Genomic DNA, 19,785 nt, shown 5'->3' with positions numbered 1-19,785 from the left:
GTTTTAACGGTCTAATCCTCAACTATCGATAATCCCTCTCAGCTCGCTAAGCTTTATACATCATTATACTTTGGGAGTACCATCAGTGGGGTACTAAGTTCTCTGAAATGTTAAGTGGGCTGAATATACAACAACCTGAAAGGTCATTGAATATCGCCAATGGTGCGGAACATCACTTTCAACAGAACTGGGCCAACTAGAACAGATTGGAGTTGCACAGAGGCAGAACAGAACCCAGGTGATGTCAGAGGTTGAGGTCATAGAAATAGAATGGATAGCGGCAGCACAGCGGCAGTTTTCCATTCTATGTCACTTTAGTGTCGCCTGTACAATATGGCTGTGCAATTGTTACTGCGAGGGTTCAGTGACCAGCCAGAGGAAGATGACGTGACAGCACCCTCCTCAGGGGGTAGGTACTCAGTGGAAAGCCAATTAGTACACAGCTTGGCCCACTAATTGCTTTGTGTCTTCTTCTATATTCTATATAGAGGTGCCAGGAGAGGAGCTGGGAGAGAATTGGGAGTAGAGGCGGGGACCTGTGAGGTTGTCGGATTTTCATACCTTAGAGAAAGCTTATTTTACTGGGGAACCTTGTCTCTCTGTTAAACCCAGGCAGGCTATATCGTGGGGAAACATTCTAATCAGATTAAAGAACTAGATTACTTTTTGGATTGCTTTTTTTTTTTTTACATTAAAAAATACATTGACACCTTTCTGTTTTCTCAATTACATTCAATTCAGCATTGAAAAAAGGCGCAATTTTAAGTTTGTTCCACCTGAGCGAGTCGGACAAAGTCAGAGACCACTATGAAGACACATTAAATGTGTTTAATTGATCCTTTTTGTCTTCTAATGCCTCTTAAAGACATGCTCCGGAACTCTGAAGACTACTAAGTCTTTTTTAAACCTCCTGCTTTGGGCTGGTTGTGTTAATGTGTAGTTCATACATGCATAATCCATGAGCAGAATGACTGTTTTACCTCAATTAGCCACAAAATTCCGAGTTGAAAGCGACTGTTTTTCTGGAAGCTGTGCTGCGCCATTTTCCCATTCGAGATCAGCCAATGAACTTCAGCCCTTCGCCATTTGAGTGACAGCTAGCAAGAGGCACATCATGCACATACAGCAGAGTGAGAGCAACGACGTGATGCACAAATCTGCATGTGACGTAGTACACAATTTTCGGGGACCACTTTTAGCTCTTGAGCGCTACTTTCAGAACTAATGGCTAAAAACATATACAAAAGTATCTCTTTAAAGTAAAAGTAATCAGATTACATTACTAAATTTGGGTAATCCAAAAATCAGGTTACTGATTACAATTCTAGACCGGTAACTAGTAACAGATTACATTTGGAAAGTAACCTACCTAAACCTGCTAATAATGATTGGCCTGCAATATGGAGAGATCCCTTGGATATTTAAATATTTCCGTGGTCTAAGTCCCAGTCAGCCCATATACACCCAGTAGGCCCATATGTGACTTGTTTCAGGAAACTAGGCATAGGCCGCGGGTCACTACTTCACAGGAGAGCTGTTTGAACATAAACTTTTTTTTAAATTCAAAATTACGACCCTAGTTGGTTTAGCCACAGGAAAAGTCAGCAAACTTCCCGCTATGATTGGCTGAAAAAATGAGTGGGCTGGACATGTCAATAGATGAGTTGGGATTGGTCTGCCATATAGCATGCTTCTATCTATTTGAGCTGGTCAGTTTGTGTAGGTAATCCTGTTTAACGCTGCTTTTAAAAAATGTATTGCGTCATCGAACTGCATAAGTGTTTCTCTTCACTTTTTGGAGGACCGAGGTTTGAAATCAGTGGAATTAGACTATGATAGCTAAGGAGATGGAGTAAACACCAGTCTCCGTATTACATCTTAAAACTAAGGGCAACCATGGCATCCTTGACAGGGAGAAGTGTCCATCTATGAGGTATACGGGCAAGATAGTCTAGCTAGCTACATTTTCAGATATTACACGTTTATACTTTTTGTCAGAAAGTCATTTCTATTTCAGGCTAAAGTGTTCTGTTAGCTAGCTAGCTAATACGTGTGTGATTGTATTACTCGTATCATAGAGCCATTTGCTTTGCTAGTTATAGCCTAATGTTAGCTAGCTAAAATTGAACCTGGTTGGTTAGCTACCTGCAGATTCATGCAGGGTAGTAACATCACGAGTTGGGATTATGTTTCATTGTTTACCTAGCTAGCTAGCTAGCTAGCTACATGTCTTAACAAAAGACTCCACTATGCAAGTAACTATTTCAATAGAATGTCACTGCGACAACTGTTGATAGACGTAAATGGTAAATTGGTAAATTCGCTCTGGCTATCTACTCCGATTTCAGCGCACTCTCGTGTGTGTGCCAGATCGCAGAATAACTGACGAATTTACAAACGCTCAACACCCGTAAACATTCGCAAAAGAGTAAATTGTTGCCAGCAGCAGAGTTGCATTCATCAACGCTCTGGATAACAAAAAAACAGCCTATTCAGCTCTGTTAGGCAAGCAGTTCTCTCGTTTGTGTCTGGAAGTACCTAGCAAGCTAGCCAACGTTAGCCAGTTATCTTGATTGCTTGACTGTTGTTATTAGGACAGAACAAGCTTGTCAACTTTCAAAGCAGAATTACTTTCCATTGTTCCTCAAATGCAGTGTATGATATAACATTTTGTAGCTCTGATTCTCTGCTTTTATCAAATGTAAAAAAAAATGTTTAAAAAGAGTTTCAAATTGTGCTACATAAGACCAAATCAAGGCGGTCGGCCACATATACACCCAGTCAGACCCTCTCCTGTCCCATTCATGTACATATGGATAGTCCAGGTTGATCTTTTCTTGGGCTACATGGGAGATTTATTAGGGAAGTACAACGAAATCACAGGAAGAGAAGGACAGCAGTGTGACAACCGATACAACAGAGGAAGACTGACTGTGGGGTGGGGGGAATATGTTCAGTACACAGTAACAATGGTTATTAATAGAAAAAGACAGACGCACAGACTTACTCTCTGACATGACAGGCAGTCGATAAGTCATTGAACTTAACTATCTGCCATGAGAGCTTTCATATACCATGGTCTTTATGGATAATAATACCACATTAAAACAAAACATGACATCTGAGTTTGTTTCAATCAATAAAAAGAGGAAGAGTCAGCCCCTGTGATCTTTAGTCATAGTGACCTCTACGAGGTCAGAGGTTATCACGAGAGACAGACATCCTCCATGTTAATGTAACACCACTATATCCATTCCCTGGGGTGGCAGGGTAGCCTAGTGGTTAGAGCATTGGACTAGTAACCGAAAGGTTGCAAGTTCGAATCCCCGAGCTGACAAGGTACAAATCTGTCGTTCTGCCCCTGAACAGGCAGTTAACCCACTGTTCCTAGGCTGTCATTGAAAGTAAGAATTTGTTCTTAACTGACTTGCCTAGTAAAATAAAGGTAAAATAAAGGTTAAAAAAATGAAAATATACAACATGTCATATCAACTGATTACTAATACTTCTTGGATCTACTGTAGTTATCTGATGTATGGGGGCATTACGGAGTCCACACTACTTTTTAGTCATTTAACAGACGCTCTTATCCAGAGGGAACATCGACAGATGTTTCACCTAGTCGGCTCAGGGGATTCGAACCAGCAACCTTTCGGTTACTGGCCCAGCACTCTTAACCGCTAGGCTACCCACCACCTTTTTATATTAGGACAGCCTCCGTCTCAGCAGGAGTTTCTTCCGTCTAGCAGCCGGTGCAGTAGTTCAGTATCCACTGATAGTCGCATGGTCATGTCTTTGTCCAGTGGTTTGTTTACACAGTTACTTTAACAATGCTACATAATGTCACAAAGTCCAGAAAGTCCAGTAAAGTTCTAAAGGTCGTAGAATGCATGCCCAGGAATCCAAAGATCAAAGGTCAAGTTGATATTATAATGAGATATCTGGATGGCATGGCAACAAACAGGAACAACCTCAGTTAAGCTGGATCCAAGCAGAGGAGAGGGACTATGGAGAACCCTTGCATTGATGTTCAGTGTACATCTATTTACATTAAAATCAATTTTGTCAAATATTCTCCAGAGTAATCTGGATAGAACATGTAAGGCTTGTTTCCCGTACACAGCATTGGCCTAGTCCTGTACTACAATGCATGCCGAATGGAGATTCTCCATTGAAAATGGTTCTTAGTCCAGACCTAGGCCTAATCTGTTGTCATGACGTTGGCCTGGGGGTAGGTTTATGACAGTCATAAATACCTCTTCCCCCCCTTTTTCCTCTCTCTACCCTACTGATGTTACATTTGCAAACACCTTGGTTAACAGAGATTCTGGGAACATCAGAAGGTGGGGGGAAATTAACTATATTCTAGTAATCCGACCAATTGAACATATGCGGTGGTACTTAATGAATATGATGTCAGTTCGGTTGTCATCTGAGACATTCTCATCAATGATAAGATGACATAAACTCTACAGTAGAAAGTCTACACATCAGAGTTATTGGATTCACATGGAATTGTTGTTCAATTTAAATGTTTGAATATGAAATTATTCGTGATGGGATGAAATGTGATTTTAGCTTCTAAAATGTGAGATTTGGGTTTTCATGAGTGAATTCGGCCCGACTCAGTGGCCCGCCCACGTGAAGAGACATAGGTTGTAAACTATGAAACACACCCCGTTTCTCCCTTCCTATATAAAACCTTGACGACAATATAACCTTCTGTTCCGAGGATGTGAGGACGACGGTCCGATGTCAGAATGGTTCAGATAATAACAGATAATAATTGCGAATGGTATGAACTTTGAACTCTTATTCACTACAGAAGTGATACCGCCTAGCCGTTGAGTTAGCAACAGCCGCTGCAAACGAGGGTCAGGAAGGAACAGACAGAGTATCCCGTCTATCCCACAACAACGTTACTACAACGTATCCAATTGACCACCATAGACATTCTTCAAAGGACAAAGTTTGGCAACAAGGCCTTCCATCTACCACCAACCTACTGAAGCGCAGCTCAGATAAATATTTATAGCATTTTCCTTTTCCAAATGGGCGGTAATTTAGAATACATAAGATATTGTATTTACGATAGCACAGCTTCGCACTTTGTTCCTCAGTCTTCCCGCTCTTTCACTCAAACCCAGCCCCTTTTATTTTGTGTAACAAGCTGTCGTAACTGTTCCGCCCGACGTAATTTGTAATCAAGTTATGATTAATTATGTGTATGTGTAATTCTGTGTGATTAGTTAGGTATTTAGTAAATAAATAATTAAACCCAATTTTCAACTGATTCAACTTGTTAGCCAGGGTTCATGAAGATAACCAAGAATGTACAACTTTCAGATGAGACTGAATTAACGTGACGATTAATATTGACTGCTATTGATGTAAAATATTACTAGGTCTTCATTCGGAAGATAACAGCTCTATAAATATTATTTCGTGGTGCCCCGACTCTCTAGTTAATTACATTTATATGATTAGCTCAATCAGGTAATATTAATTATGGAGAAATTATTTTATAGAATAGCATGTCATATCACTTAATCCGGCATAGCCAAAGACACGACACTGTGTTTGGGGAAACTGGCCTATACGGTTTAATATATTGACACTATTTCTTTAGATAGTCCTTGGTGACGGCTTCCAAGAAGTTGGGAGCAGACATGAGGATGGTGAAGGTGCCGATGATGGAGAACAGAGTGAAGGCCACCAGACACAGCCTGTCCACCACGGCAGCAGCAAACTTCCACTCGCTGCAGATCGCCACTTCCTCATCTTGGTCCCTGAAGCGCTGGGCGATATACGACACCTCCTCCAGGATCTGAAAGACTTCCGGAGGAGTAAAGATCAACCCCCCTCCTCCTCCACCACCTCCTCTCCCTCTTCCAGCACCTCCCCCTGGGGGATCAGCCTCCTCGCAGGGGGTCCCTTGGGCCAGTCCCCCCGACGCCACGCCGGAGTCGCTGGAGGTGGGACAGCGGGGGCCCTCCACAGCGTTGTAGCTGAAGTAGAGGCTCATGCTGCCGTTGGAAGTGCCAGTGGGGCAGGGGGCCTGGGAGAGGGGTGGGGTGAGGCCCATCACGGTGCCCATAGGTCCCATCTCGATGGAGCTGGCGCTGGAATGTTGCTGGGGAGGGTGGCCGTACTGGTAGCCAGCGGGTTTGCGCTCCTCACCTGGCTGTTTCATTCGCAGAAACCAGGCACACCAGTTCAACAGCACCACTCTGACCTGGACAGAGAGAAGAGGGGGATGAGACTGAGACACACACACAATGGAGACGATGATGATAACGATAATGATGATTGAGGGATACGATGAAGACTGGGAGCGGGACTCACCCATCTGGGCATCTTGCCGCCCTGTGGGTCGTGGTGATGGAACTGCAGAACCAGAACAGTCACCACCACAGACAGACCCACTATCATCATTGTACTGGCAAAGTACTGAGCTACAAAACAAAAGCCACAACCACATCAAACATTAACACAGTAACATCACACGTGATACAGACACTGACCAAAAGAAAAAGGAGATTGTGTGTCCCAAATGGCACTGTCATGGCAAAAGCTGTGCAATCAATAGGGAATAGGTCGCCAATTGAGTGTGTCATTGTATATCAGTGGAAAATCAAGCAACCCAATAAAATAACAGCAGTAAAACAGAAGAGAAGGCCAACAACACCAAGCTTTAGTGCCGAGTCATTGAGGGCACATCATGAATGGGTTCTCTCAGGGGAGGGACTGGGGGGAGGCAGGGAGGGATGTGAGGGGAGCTTCACCCTATTCAAGCGTTAACTCAACACTATTCTTACCCAAATATCTCAGCTCTGTAGCTGCCTCCCAGGCCAGTCACACACCCCTCCCTCTCTCTGTTAGCAAACAACGGCTAAACAGTTCAGACAAGAAGAAATGCTAGCGGGGCAAAGTGCACATGACCCACTGTGGGATCAGGGGTTAGGGCTATCCTAGTCAGCTTAGGAAGAGGAAGATGAGGAAGATGGGAAGGAAGAGGAAGATGAGGAGGGAGAAGGAGGAGGGAGGAAGAGAGGAAGTGGAGGAGGAGTGAAATAGAGAAGACAGAGGAAGAGTATGGTGAAGGGTAAGGGAGAGAGCAGGAGAAAAGAGGAGGAGGAAAACACAGAAGCAGAACACAAACTAAGATAAGTATGAGAAAGAGGAGGAGGTGGATCCAGGAGAAGAGTTGGATTCTAATAAGGAAGAGTTGGATGAAGACACCAGATAGCAGTCCTGCCAGAGTCTAATCCAGCAGAGTGGAGGTGGGAAGTGCAGAGATGCCCCTACAGACCTACAGAGTGCTGACTAACACTGCCCTTCACTTAGAACTCTACCCAGCCCATCCCCATCGGAGCTTGTCAGCAGCTTCACATTCACACACACACACACACACACACAAATCTACATGAATGTGTTCGAGTGAGACACACAGAGATGGATCAGGCCAGGGAAGGGTAGGATGGGGAGGAGATGAGAGAGGGTGCTGACGTTACCACTTTTTGGGTATAGTGGGACCTCATCAGTACCCTGACTGTGGTTCAGTGTCTCGAGGCCCAAAAAAACACATTCAACCAATCGACTAATCATCAACGTGGATATGACGGATCAGGTGTGTTAGTGCTGGTCTGGAACAAAAGCCTGCAAACACTATGGCCTTCTAGCAGCAGGAGTGAGAAACACTGCTATATAATGTATAAACAGACTGAAATGTACAGGCTTCTGGAGTATAACTCACTGGCAGACAAACGCGCTGTGTAGTTCATAGAAAAAACGGGCATCATTCCTTTTTATTTGACTCCTCAAAGTTTGAGCGCTTAGCCTCCCTGCTGGTCAATGGGACATCAAATCTGATTGATTACGTCATAAACACAACTAACAGTTTCTGGCGCTAATACAAATGCACAGATATTTACATGGTAAACAAATGTAGGACTATTTTGCAGGAAGATGTATAGAACCTGCATAGGTCGACAGACACAGACACACACACATACACTCCTCATAAGCCTCCACACCAGAGAGCTGATGGCTGAATTATATCATATCACGAGTGTCTCATCGCAGCAGCTGAAGCCTTTGAAGTTCTCTCTCAGAACTTTAGCCCCTAAAGGTTACTCATCTCCCTCCCCTCACGGGGAGCCTTGCTTGCCCTTCTTCCTCTCCTCACGGGGAGCCTGGCTTGTCACAGCCTACGAATAACGGTGACAGTATCATCGCCATTGTCCGTCAGTTCCAACACCGTCCAGCTCCATCATAACATTAAGGGATTGACACTGACATACTGGACGTATATCACAGGAGGCTGGTGGCACATTCATTGGGGAGGACGGGCTCGAGGTAATGGCTGGAGCGGAATATGTGGAATGGTGAAAAATAATCTGATGCAGCCGAAACGCGTCAGACTTTTGACATTTTGTTTCCATTGAACAAAGCCATACAAATAAAGACATTTTAATTAATGATATGCAGAGTGCCTTGGTCCTCCCTTCTTTTTGATAATCAATGTAAAGGGCTTTGAAAACAAAAAGGCTTGGTAGAGTATATACTCAGTGCTCCATTGACATTTCACATCCAATCTGGTTTGAGCTTAGTGGGACTAACATTTGATTTTCAACTGGACAATGACCCAAAACAGACCTCCAGGCTGTGTAATGACTGTTTGACCAAGAAGGAGTGATATAGTGCTGCATCAGACGACCTGGCCTCCACAATCACCTGACCTCAACCCAATTCAGATGTATTTGGGATGAGTTGGACCGCAGAGTGAAGTAAAAGCAGCCAACAAGTGATCAGCATATGTGGGAACTCCTTCAAGACTGTTGGGAAAGCATTCCAGGTGAAGCTGGTTGAGAGAATGCCAAGAGTGTGAAAAACTGTCATCAAGGCAAAGGGTGGCTAATTGTTTGGTTACTACATGATTACACATGTGTTATTTCATAGTTTTGATGTCTTCACTATTATTCTACAATGTAGAAAATAGTAAAAAATAAAGAAAAACCCTTGAATGAGTAGGTGTGTCCAAACTTTTGATTGGTACTGTATGATTTTGATTGGACACCCTAGTACATAGGCTCTCAGCCCTCACTGACATTAATAACTTATTAATGTACCGCTTAGTCAAACCTAGCGAGGCCCTCAGAGGATCACAGACTGTATACACATACACATTAACACAAGATTTGCACACACACATTAATACAAACACACACTCTGGCTTTACACTCACTAATGCACAGCCAATCAAACGAAACCATAAGAGGACAGAGGATAATGTATATAACACACACACACACACACACAGAACCCACCGATGAGAGGCACAGAGTCTGAGGTGGCGGGCATGATCTCAGCCACCAGTAGCATGAAGACTGTTAGAGAGAGCAAGACCGTGATACCTGGAGAGAGACAGAGAGACAGAGGCAGAGAGAGAGCAAGACAGGGAGACACAGAGAGACAGAGAGAGAGACAGAGAAAGCGAGAGGGAGAAAGTGAGAAAGAGAAAGTGAGAGAGAGAGCAAGAATAAGTCCTTCTATCTGTTAAGTAAAGCATGATAAAAGACAAGCAGGTCTAAAGGGAAAGGGGTGGTGTGTGCGTGCGTGCCTGGGTGCGTGTGAGTCCAACCTGTCACAGTAATGTTCAGTGAAGTGTTATGCATGGCTAGCTGTGGACCAGCCAACACAGGACCAGAGGTGATGCCCAGGTGAGCTGATGATGTCATAAGATGTTAAACATGCAGCGACAGTCAGGGAATAAACAAACCACTGTCGTCCTTCATAAGTAATCAGCTCGCCTGCTGTGCCTGTTTATGGCTGTTGTACTGCTACTGACTACTGGGTTGTTGTAAACACACATTTCTATTAGTGATCGGGGAAAATAACTTAAATCAGTTCTACCAAATTTCTATCAACATGTTAAATGTGCAACCAGAGGGAAAACAATTCTAGATCACCTGTACTCCACACACAGAGATGCATACAAAGCTCTCTCTCGCCCTCCATTTGGTAAATCCGAGCACAACTCTATCCTCCTGATTCCTTCTTACAAGCAAAAATTAAAGCAGGAAGCACCAGTGACTCGGTCTATAAAAAAGTGGTCAGATGAAGCAGATGCTAAACTACAGGACTGCTTTGCTATTACAGACTGGAACATGTTCCGGGATTCTTCCGATGGCATTGAGGAGTACAACACATCAGTCACTGGCTTTATCAATAAGTGCATTGAGGATGTCGTCCCCACAGTGACTGAACGTACGTACCCCAACCAGAAGCCATGGATTACAGGCAACATTCACACTGAGCTAAAGGGTAGAGCTGCCGCTTTCAAGGTGCGGGACTCTAACCCGGAAGCTTACAAGAAATCCTAGTATGCCCTGCGACTAACCATCAAACAGCCAAAGCGTCAATACAGGGCTAAGATTGAATCATACTACACCGGCTCCGATGCTCATCTTATGTGGCAGGGCTTGCAAACTATTACAGACTACAAAGGGAAGCACAGCTGTGAGCTGCCCAGTGACCACGAGCCTACCAGACGAGCTAAATCGCTTCGAGGCAAGCAACACTGAGGCATGCATGAGAGCATCAGCTGTTCCGGACAACTGTGTGATCACGCTCTCCGTTAGCCGACGTGAGTAAGACCTTTCAACAGGTCAACATACACAAGGCTTCGGGGCCAGACGGATTACCAGGACGTGTGCTCCGGGCATGTGCTGACCAACTGGCAAGTGTCTTCACTGACATTTTCAACATGTCCCTGATTGAGTCTGTAATACCAACATGTTTCAAGCAGACAACCATAGTCCCTGTGCCCAAGAACACAAAGGCAACCTGCCTAAATGACTACAGACCCGTAGCACTCACGTCCGTAGCCATGAAGTGCTTTGAAAGGTTGGCAATGGCTCACACCAACACCATTATCCCAGAAACCCTAGACAAACTCCAATTTGCATACCGCCCAAACAGATCCACAGATGATGCAATCTCTATTGCACTCCACACTGTCCTTTCCCACCTGGACAAAAGGAACACTTACGTGAGAATGTTATTCATTGTCTACAGCTCAGGGTTCAACACCATAGTACCTGCAAAGCTCATCACTAAGCTAAGGATCCTGGGACTAAACATCTCCCTCTGCAACTGGATCCTGGACTTCCTAATGGGCCACCCCCAGGTGGTGAGGGTAGGTAGCAACACATCTGCCACGCTGATCCTCAACACTGGAGCTCCCCAGGGGAGCGTGCTCAGTCCTCTCCTGTACTCCCTGTTCACCCACAACTGCATGGCCAGGCACGACTCCGACACCATCATTAAGTTTGCAGACGACAACAGTGATAACCGACAACGACGAGACAGCCTATAGGGAGGAGATCCGAGACCTGGCCAGGTGGTGCCAGAATAACAGCCTATCCCTCAACGTAACCAATATTAAGGAGATGATTGTGAACTACAGGAAAAAGGAGGACCGAGCAAGCCCCCATTCTCATCGACAGGGCTGTAGTGGAGCAGGTTGAGAGCTTCAAGTTCCTTGGTGTCCACATCACCAACAAACTAGAATGGTCCGAAAACATCAAGACATTCGTTAAGAGGGCACGACAAAGCCTATTCCCCCTCAGGAAACTAAAAATATTTAGCATGGGTCCTGAGATCCTTAAAAGGTTCTACAGCTGCAACATCGAGAGCATCCTGACTGGTTGCATCACTGCCTGGTACGGCAATTACTCAGCCTCTGACAGCAAGGCACTACAGAGGGTAGTGCGTAAGGCTTAGTACATCACGGAGGCTAAGCTGCCTGCCATCCAGGACCTCTACACCAGGCGGTGTCAGAGGAAGGTCCTAAAAATTGATCCCAGCCACCCCAGTCATAGACTGTTCTCCCTACTACCGCATGGCAAGCGGTACTGGAGTGCCAAGTCTAAGACAAAATGGCTTCTCAACAGTTTTTACCCCCAAGCCATAAGACTCCTGAACAGGTAATCAAATGGCTACCCGGACTAATTGCATTGTGTGCCCCCCCAACCCCTCTTTTACACTGCTGCTACTCTCTTTTTATCATATATTCATAGTCACTTTAACTATAAATTCATGTACACGCTACCTCAATTGGGCCGACCAACCAGTGCTCCTACACATTGGCTAACCGGGCTATCTGCATTGTGTCCCACCACCCACCAACTCCTCTTTTACGCTACTGCTACTCTCTGTTCATCATATATGCATAGTCACTTTAACCATATCTACATGTACATACTACCTCAATCAGCCTGACTAACCGGTGTCTGTATGTAGCCTCGCTACTTTTATAGCCTCGCTACTGTATATAGCCTCTCTACTGTATATACCCTCTCTACTGTATATACCCTCTCTACTGTATATACCCTCTCTACTGTATATACCCTCTCTACTGTATATACCCTCTCTACTGTATATAGCCTCTCTACTATATATAGCCTCCCTGTATATACCCGCTCTACTGTATATACCCGCTCTACTGTATATACCCTCTACTGTATATAGCCTCGCTACTGTATATACCCTCTCTACTGTATATACTATATATAGCCTCGCTACTGTATATACTACTGTATATAGCCTGTATTTTACTGTATATGTTTTTATTTCTTTACTGTATTACCTATTGTTCACCTGTATATAGCCTGTATTTTACTGTTGTTTTTATTTCTTTACTTACCTATTGTTCACCTAATACCTTTTTTGCACTATTGGTTAGAGCCTGTACATAAGCATTTCACTCTACACCTGTTGTATTCGGCGCACGTGACAAATACACTTTTATTTGATTTGAAATATGTATACAGTTACATATCGCAATAATATTTTAGACAATATTATATCGATACTTTGACTCCAAATATTAATTTGTAAAAAAAAATGATAATAACATTTTTTTGTTGCTAGGTACAGTAGCGTTAGACAGCACTAGTCGGCTGTACCTCCGGCAAAATTCTGGTAGAGCGAGCGAGATAGGATTGTCAGACTTATAACCTCTTGGCTAAACTGACTTGATCGACTGACAGTTTAGGCAAGTTACCAATTGGGAGAGATTACAGGTAACTGCTGACCCTGCGATATCTATTAATAAACCTGACAGAAGTCCAGTATAGATAGTACTCTAACATACAAAAATCCAAGATGGCTTCCCGGCGTTCCTTCCTTACCCAGGGAGATCTTCTCTCCGGAGTCGGCGGGCAGCAGAAAGACCAGCAGGGCCAGGCCAGAGATGAGGACACATGGGATGAGCAGGTTGAGACCGTAATAGAGGGTTCGTCTTCGCATGGTGACGGTGAAGGTGACGTCAGGGTAGGGCTCCTTACAGCAGTCATAGTACAGCTCATTACGCTTGGCAGGGACTCCTAGGAGACACACACACACACACATTAAGAAACACAGAGGGGGGATTCAAAATCACTGCATTTACATTGATTCAACGATGGACTGTTCATATTTTCTTTGACACACACATGTACGAACCACACATTTCAAAGGACATACAGGCAACACATAACACAGGATGGGGATCTCCACACATTCTCAAACACGTGTTCCTTTTGCTAAACAGAGTTAATCCCAGTAACATGCTCTCTCTGGCAGTGTGGAGTAAACATGAAATGTGCCATCGGGATCAGGTCTGACAACCCCCCCCCATACGCAGACACCCCCGTCAGGGCAACTGGCTGGGGTGACAGCCCCACCCCCTCTCCCACAACCCCATTCCCACCCACCTCTATAGAGATAACGACAGAGGCATGGACATACATGCTGAGAGAGAGATTAACCACATCGTACCCACGAGGTCCCACTCTCCATTGGGTATGTAGGTAGACGTGTCCACGTCCAGCATCTGCAGGTCCAGCAGCCAGCCGTTGTGGGTCCACGAGCCAAACTTCAGGTCACACTTCTGGACGTCGAAGGGGAACCAGCGCACGTCAATATAGCAGGTACTCTTCAGGATGCCCGGGGGGATGTACTGGCAGTAACCCGACGCATTGACCAGCACGTTGGTGTGGAAGGTGGCATCAAATCTCTCATCAGCGCTGCAGGGAGGAGAGAGAGCAATGCATCCCTTTAACCTCTGACATCTCAACAGATCCAAGTCAAAAAGTGTTACTTGTATATTTGTGATGTATTTGTGATGCAAGACAGAATACAAGGAGACAGAGTGTATGTGTGTATTAGAGAGACAGAGTGTATGTGTGTATTAGAGAGAGAGAGAGAGAGAGAGAGAGAGAGAGAGAGAGAGAGAGAGAGAGAGAGAGAGAGAGAGAGAGAGAGAGAGAGAGAGAGAGAGAGAGAGAGAGAGAGAGAGAGAGAGAGAGAGAGAGAGAGAGAGAGAGAGAGAGAGAAAATAAGTAATTCTACCTGTTAAGTAAAGCATGATAAAAGACAAGCAGGTCTAGAGGGAAAGGGGTGGTGCGTGCGTGCCTGGGTGCGTGTGAGTCTTTGCTGCCTCAGCCCAACCTGTCACAGTAATGTTCAGTGAAGTGTTATGCATGGCTAGCTGTGGACCAGCCAACACAGGACCAGAGGTGATGCCCAGGTGAGCTGATGATGTCATAAGTGGTTAAACATGCAGCGACAGTCAGGGAATAAACAAACCACTGTCATCCTTCATAAGTAATCAGCTCGCCTGCTGTGCCTGTTTATGTCTGTTACACTGCTACTGACTACTGGTTTGTTGTAAACACACATTTCTATGGTAGAGCATATTACATATATGTTTAGAGGTCTGCTAAAGCCCGAGTTAGAGAAGTTAAAACAGTCAGACAACCTGTCCTGTGTCAACACACACACACCCTGTGAGTAACGTACACAGATCTACATTGACACACACATAAACTAATTGCACTATAACAGTGACAAATGGTGCCTACATAAAGCTGTCCCGACAGCAGAGTCCCAACAGCAGTCCCAACACCTTACCACCGCTACACCTGGCTATCAGCAGAGCCTTGTCTGGCAGCGAAACCATTCATTCAGTCTCATGTACTGCCTTTAAAAAATACATAGCTGATGTGGCTGACTTGCTTTAACAAATGTGGGGGTTTTTTTCGGACAATTGAGATGTACAAACTATGGCATAAGGGGAAGACAAGCAGATAAGAGGCAATCCGTGATTTTGATTAAGACATTAATGAGCGAGCTAGGACGGACATAGTCAGTATAACTATTTGGTCAGCACTTTTGAAATGTACAGCAAAAGAATTCAGAACATGGGTCGTTCTTACAGTGTTCTCCCTGCATACAAAGTCAGAACTGTAGTATAAATAAAGGGGGCATATAAGCAGACAATGAAAGCTCTTACAATATTTGATGATTACATTTCTCAAAAACAGGTTATAGGCTACATGTGTGAAAATTAACCAAATTATTAGGGTGAGGCACATGGGCTACTAACAGCTTACTACACAACATACACTTAGTATTACTTTCTAAGCTACAGAATACATATCTCCCTGGCATATTACAGAATGTATGCAGCAGCATATAATACATTTTTGGACTCCTCTTGTTTTGCTGTGCTCACTAGAACAGGAAGGTGGCGCAGCAGTCCCTCGTGGGAAAATTTTTTGCAATGATCTGAGAAAGATTTAGTGAGTCCCATTGCTTTAGGACTTGGTCAGGGGGTTTAAGCATATCCCAGTTTTGGTCACCTAGCAGGATAAATTCAGACTTAGTGTAAGGGGCCAGGAGAGAGCTTAGAGCAGGAAGGGTACAGGCCGGTGCTGATGGAGGACGATAACACCCAGCAACAGTCAACAAAGAGCTATATGGTAAAGATGGCCACTCCCCCACCTTTGGAAGATCTGTGTTACCGAAAAAGGTTATAACCAGGAAGGTTAGAATCAGTATTCAAAACACTCTTCCTTAACCACGTCTCAGTAATGACCAACACATCTGGATTGGAGCTGTGAACCCACACTTTCAATTGATCCATTTTAGGAAATAAGCTTCTAGTGTTAACGTGCAGTAAACCTAGGCTTTTATTGAGAGCAGAAATCAGTGAAGCAGATATCAGAGCACAGTCAGAAGTCAGAATTGGGGCTAGCAACAGTAGATGGGTATACATGCACATTTCCAGATATTATCAGCAGAAATACAATCAAGGCACTGCAGAGGACTAGGAGATCTCTGTAGGGTTGATTTATGACATTTGAATGTGCATTAGGTGGCAACAAGATCATATTGTACAGCAATTGTATCAGGTAACATGAATACAAAGCCGTCGAAAGGTGGTTAGAATAGAATGGGAAGCCAAAAGTCTGTGTAACCAACAGAGAGTCAGAGTCCCGAGTGTGGGAACAAACATAGTCTGTCCCACAGTTGGGTAAACAAGAAAGCTCATAGTCAACAAAGCATGCAGGAGTCATGAGGCAAATAACAAAATGTACAAGAAAAAAACGACTTGGGGCTAGCCATTGTAAGTTCAGAGTCACTCGCCTCAACAGTGCCTGTGTGCTGGAGGCGCTTGAAAGCTCGGGAGACCTTGAGCCTTCATGGATGGGCACTTCTAACGTAACTCTAAGGCAGCATCCAAGGGGCTTGAATTTTCTAGCGTCCCCATGAGTGACGGAACACTGAGCCAAACACGGCGCAACGCTCTGTATTTTCTGCTGGCTTGCCCCATCACCACAGAAAGCACTGAGCTAGGCTGAAACACCTGCATTTTGGAGCTGCCTTACTCAAATTAACAAAAAAAGAGACCATGTTTGTATGCGGCTTTATAAACTCAATTATATACACTACCGTTTAAACGTTTGGGGTCACGTAGAAATGTCCTTGTTTTTGAAAGAAAGCAAATTTTTTGTCCATTAAAATAACATCAAATTGATCAGAAATACAGTGTAGACATTGTTAATGTTGTAAATGACCTTTGTTGCTGGAAAAGGCTGATATTTCATGGAATATCTACACAGGCGTACAGAGGCCCATTATCAGCAACCATCACTCCTGTGTTCCAATGGCATGTTGTGTTAGCGAATCCAAGTTTATCATTTTAAAAGGCTAATTGATCATTAGAAAACCCTTTTGCAATTATGTTAGCACAGCTGAAAACTGTTGTGCTGATTAAAGAGGCAATAAAACTGGCCTTCTTTAGACTAGTTGAGTATCTGGAGCGTCAGCATTTCTGCGTTCGATTACAGGCTCAAAATGGCCAGAAACAAAGAACCTTTCTTCTGAAACTCGTCAGTCTATTCTTGTTCTGAGAAATGAATGCTATTCCATGTGAGAAATTGCCAAGAAACTGAAGATCTCATACAACGCTGTGTACTACTCCCTTCACAGAACAGCGCAATCTGGCTCTAGGGTTAGGGTTGAACCGGGATGTGGACATGAAGCTAAGGTTAGGATGGAACCGGCATGTGGACATGAAGCTAGGGTTAGGGTTGAACCGGGATGTGGACATGAAGCTAAGGTTAGGGTTGAACCGGGATGTGGACATGAAGCTAAGGTTAGGATGGAACCGGCATGTGGACATGAAGCTAGGGTTAGGGTTGAACCGGGATGTGGACATGAAGCTAAGGTTAGGGTTGAACCGGCATGTGGACATGAAGCTAAGGTTAGGATGGAACCGGCATGTGGACATGAAGCTAGGGTTAGGGTTGAACCGGGATGTGGACATGAAGCTAAGGTTAGGATGGAACCGGCATGTGGACATGAAGCTAGGGTTAGGGTTGAACCGGGATGTGGACATGAAGCTAAGGTTAGGGTTGAACCGGCATGTGGACATGAAGCTAAGGTTAGGATGGAACCGGCATGTGGACATGAAGCTAGGGTTAGGGTTGAACCGGGATGTGGACATGAAGCTAAGGTTAGGATGGAACCGGCATGTGGACATGAAGCTAGGGTTAGGGTTGAACCGGGATGTGGACATGAAGCTAAGGTTAGGATGGAACCGGCATGTGGACATGAAGCTAGGGTTAGGGTTGAACCGGGATGTGGACATGAAGCTAAGGTTAGGATGGAACCGGCATGTGGACATGAAGCTAGGGTTAGGGTTGAACCGGGATGTGGACATGAAGCTAAGGTTAGGGTTGAGGCTAGGGGTTAGGGTTGAACCGGGATGTGGACATGAAGCTAGGGTTAGGGTTGAGGCTAGGGGTTAGGGTTGAACCGGGATGTGGACATGAAGCTTGGGTTAGGGTTGAGGCTAGGGGTTAGGGTTGAACCTGGATGTGGACATGAACCTAGGATTAGGGTTGAGGCTAGGGGTTAGGGTTGAACCGGGATATGGACATGATGCTAGGATTAGGGTTGAGGCTAGGGGTTAGGGTTGAACCGGGATGTGGACATGAAGCTAGGGTTAGGGTTGAGGCTAGGGGTTAGGGTTGAACCTGGATGTGGACATGAAGCTAGGATTAGGGTTGAGGCTAGGAGTTAGGGTTGAACCGGGATGTGGACATGAAGCTAGGGTTAGGGTTGAGGCTAGGGGTTAGGGTTGAACCGGGATGTGGACATGATGCTAGGGTTAGAGCTGGGGGATGGATCCAGTGATTAGGTGGGACTGGCACTGAAGTTTTAGTTGGAGCGACTGGGTATAGAATCTTACCTGTGTGAATGAACCATTATCAGATATGATCAGACACACGAAAACACATCCACAACGTCACTAGCACAGGTAGCACAGGTAGCACAGTATCAGAAACGAACACACAAACTGCGGGTCCATTGGGGCCCACCCTCCCTTCCCCTTCTGTCAGGGGTCCATCCCCAGCAGTGGAAACCCATTAAGGCACCTGACAGTTCTATTCAGACCCCTATCAACGACCACTTATCCCCCAGACAACCACGAGACACCCCAAGCGCTAACGTAGACGCGCCTGGGAACACAGTCCTCAGGTTTACACACTCATTCAGCGCGGTGACAGGCCGAGCCTGAGAGAGGATTTACTGATTACCCTCGTCTCCCTATCTCTCCTTCCTGCTCCACTCAGTAGGCTGAATGATCTACCTTTTCAGAGTTTAGTAGCGTCATCAATTTCTCGTTCGTGTCAGTGTGTTATCTGTGCTGGTCGGGCAGGAGATGTGTGTGTGTGTGTGTGTGTGTGTGTGTGTGTGTGTGTGTGTGTGTGTGTGTGTGTGTATGTGTGTGCGTCTATGTTGTGGGGCAGGGGAGATAGGGCTGCATGTGCAGGGCTGTGTGTGTCGCTGCCATCCCTGGCTCATTGAATTATTCAGACCTCTGCTTCATTGTGTCAGAAAGCTTCTGCCCGCGTTCCACTGCAATCAGCACGCATATCAGCTAGTGTGTGTGCCAGAGTGCGCATGCACACACACAAAACAGAGAACATCAAACAACACATAAACATAATCCAGAAACTGACAAAACACACCCCAAAAATAGAAGCGCGTTAACACACAATGGGACAGGTGATACCCCTGAGAGAAGGCACAGAGAGTGGGGGCACATAGTTTAGAGAGAGAGAGAGAGAGAGAGAGAGAGAGAGAGAGAGAGAAGCCCTAGACATGTGTCCTAGACATGTGAGCACAGTGAAAGGGGACAAAGCATTCTGGCGACACACAGAGGTCAGACAAACAACGGAGGTAGTGACAGGTTTCTGCAACCAGGGGACGTGAGTCACCTTGCTGTCTTCTCCACTTACTCAACACCTCATTCTTGCACCTCCACGCACGCGTGGTAATGAGATGGAGCAGCTCAAGAGAGAGAGACCGAGAGATTAAACCCAATGAAAGACACACAGAGAAAGCAAGAGAGAAGTAAGAGATATGGAAAGGAACATCCAACCA

At 45.1% G+C, this 19,785-nt stretch overlaps 1 protein-coding gene across 2 annotated transcripts in view; it reads right to left on the bottom strand.

The window, feature by feature from the left end:
• Positions 1-5,502: 5,502 nt before the first annotated feature.
• The window catches only part of LOC112256242 (neuronal acetylcholine receptor subunit alpha-7-like), a 70,434-nt gene continuing 56,151 nt past the window's right edge, over positions 5,503-19,785 (bottom strand). For both annotated transcript variants that reach the window (XM_042325692.1, XM_042325691.1), the window contains exons 6-10: positions 13,825-14,072; positions 13,197-13,391; positions 9,330-9,416; positions 6,346-6,455; positions 5,503-6,235 (exon numbers count right to left, since the gene is read on the bottom strand). In XM_042325692.1, the coding sequence (XP_042181626.1) occupies positions 5,618-6,235; positions 6,346-6,455; positions 9,330-9,416; positions 13,197-13,391; positions 13,825-14,072 (1,258 nt within the window). In that variant the 3' untranslated portion in view covers positions 5,503-5,617. The remainder of the gene's footprint in view (positions 6,236-6,345; positions 6,456-9,329; positions 9,417-13,196; positions 13,392-13,824; positions 14,073-19,785) is intronic.

The sequence above is a fragment of the Oncorhynchus tshawytscha genome, linkage group LG08 (genome assembly GCF_018296145.1).
Source record: "Oncorhynchus tshawytscha isolate Ot180627B linkage group LG08, Otsh_v2.0, whole genome shotgun sequence".
Classification (NCBI taxonomy): domain Eukaryota; kingdom Metazoa; phylum Chordata; class Actinopteri; order Salmoniformes; family Salmonidae; genus Oncorhynchus; species Oncorhynchus tshawytscha.
The sequence above is the reverse complement of the archived record's forward strand: the minus strand, read 5'-3'. Positions and strand labels throughout refer to the sequence as shown.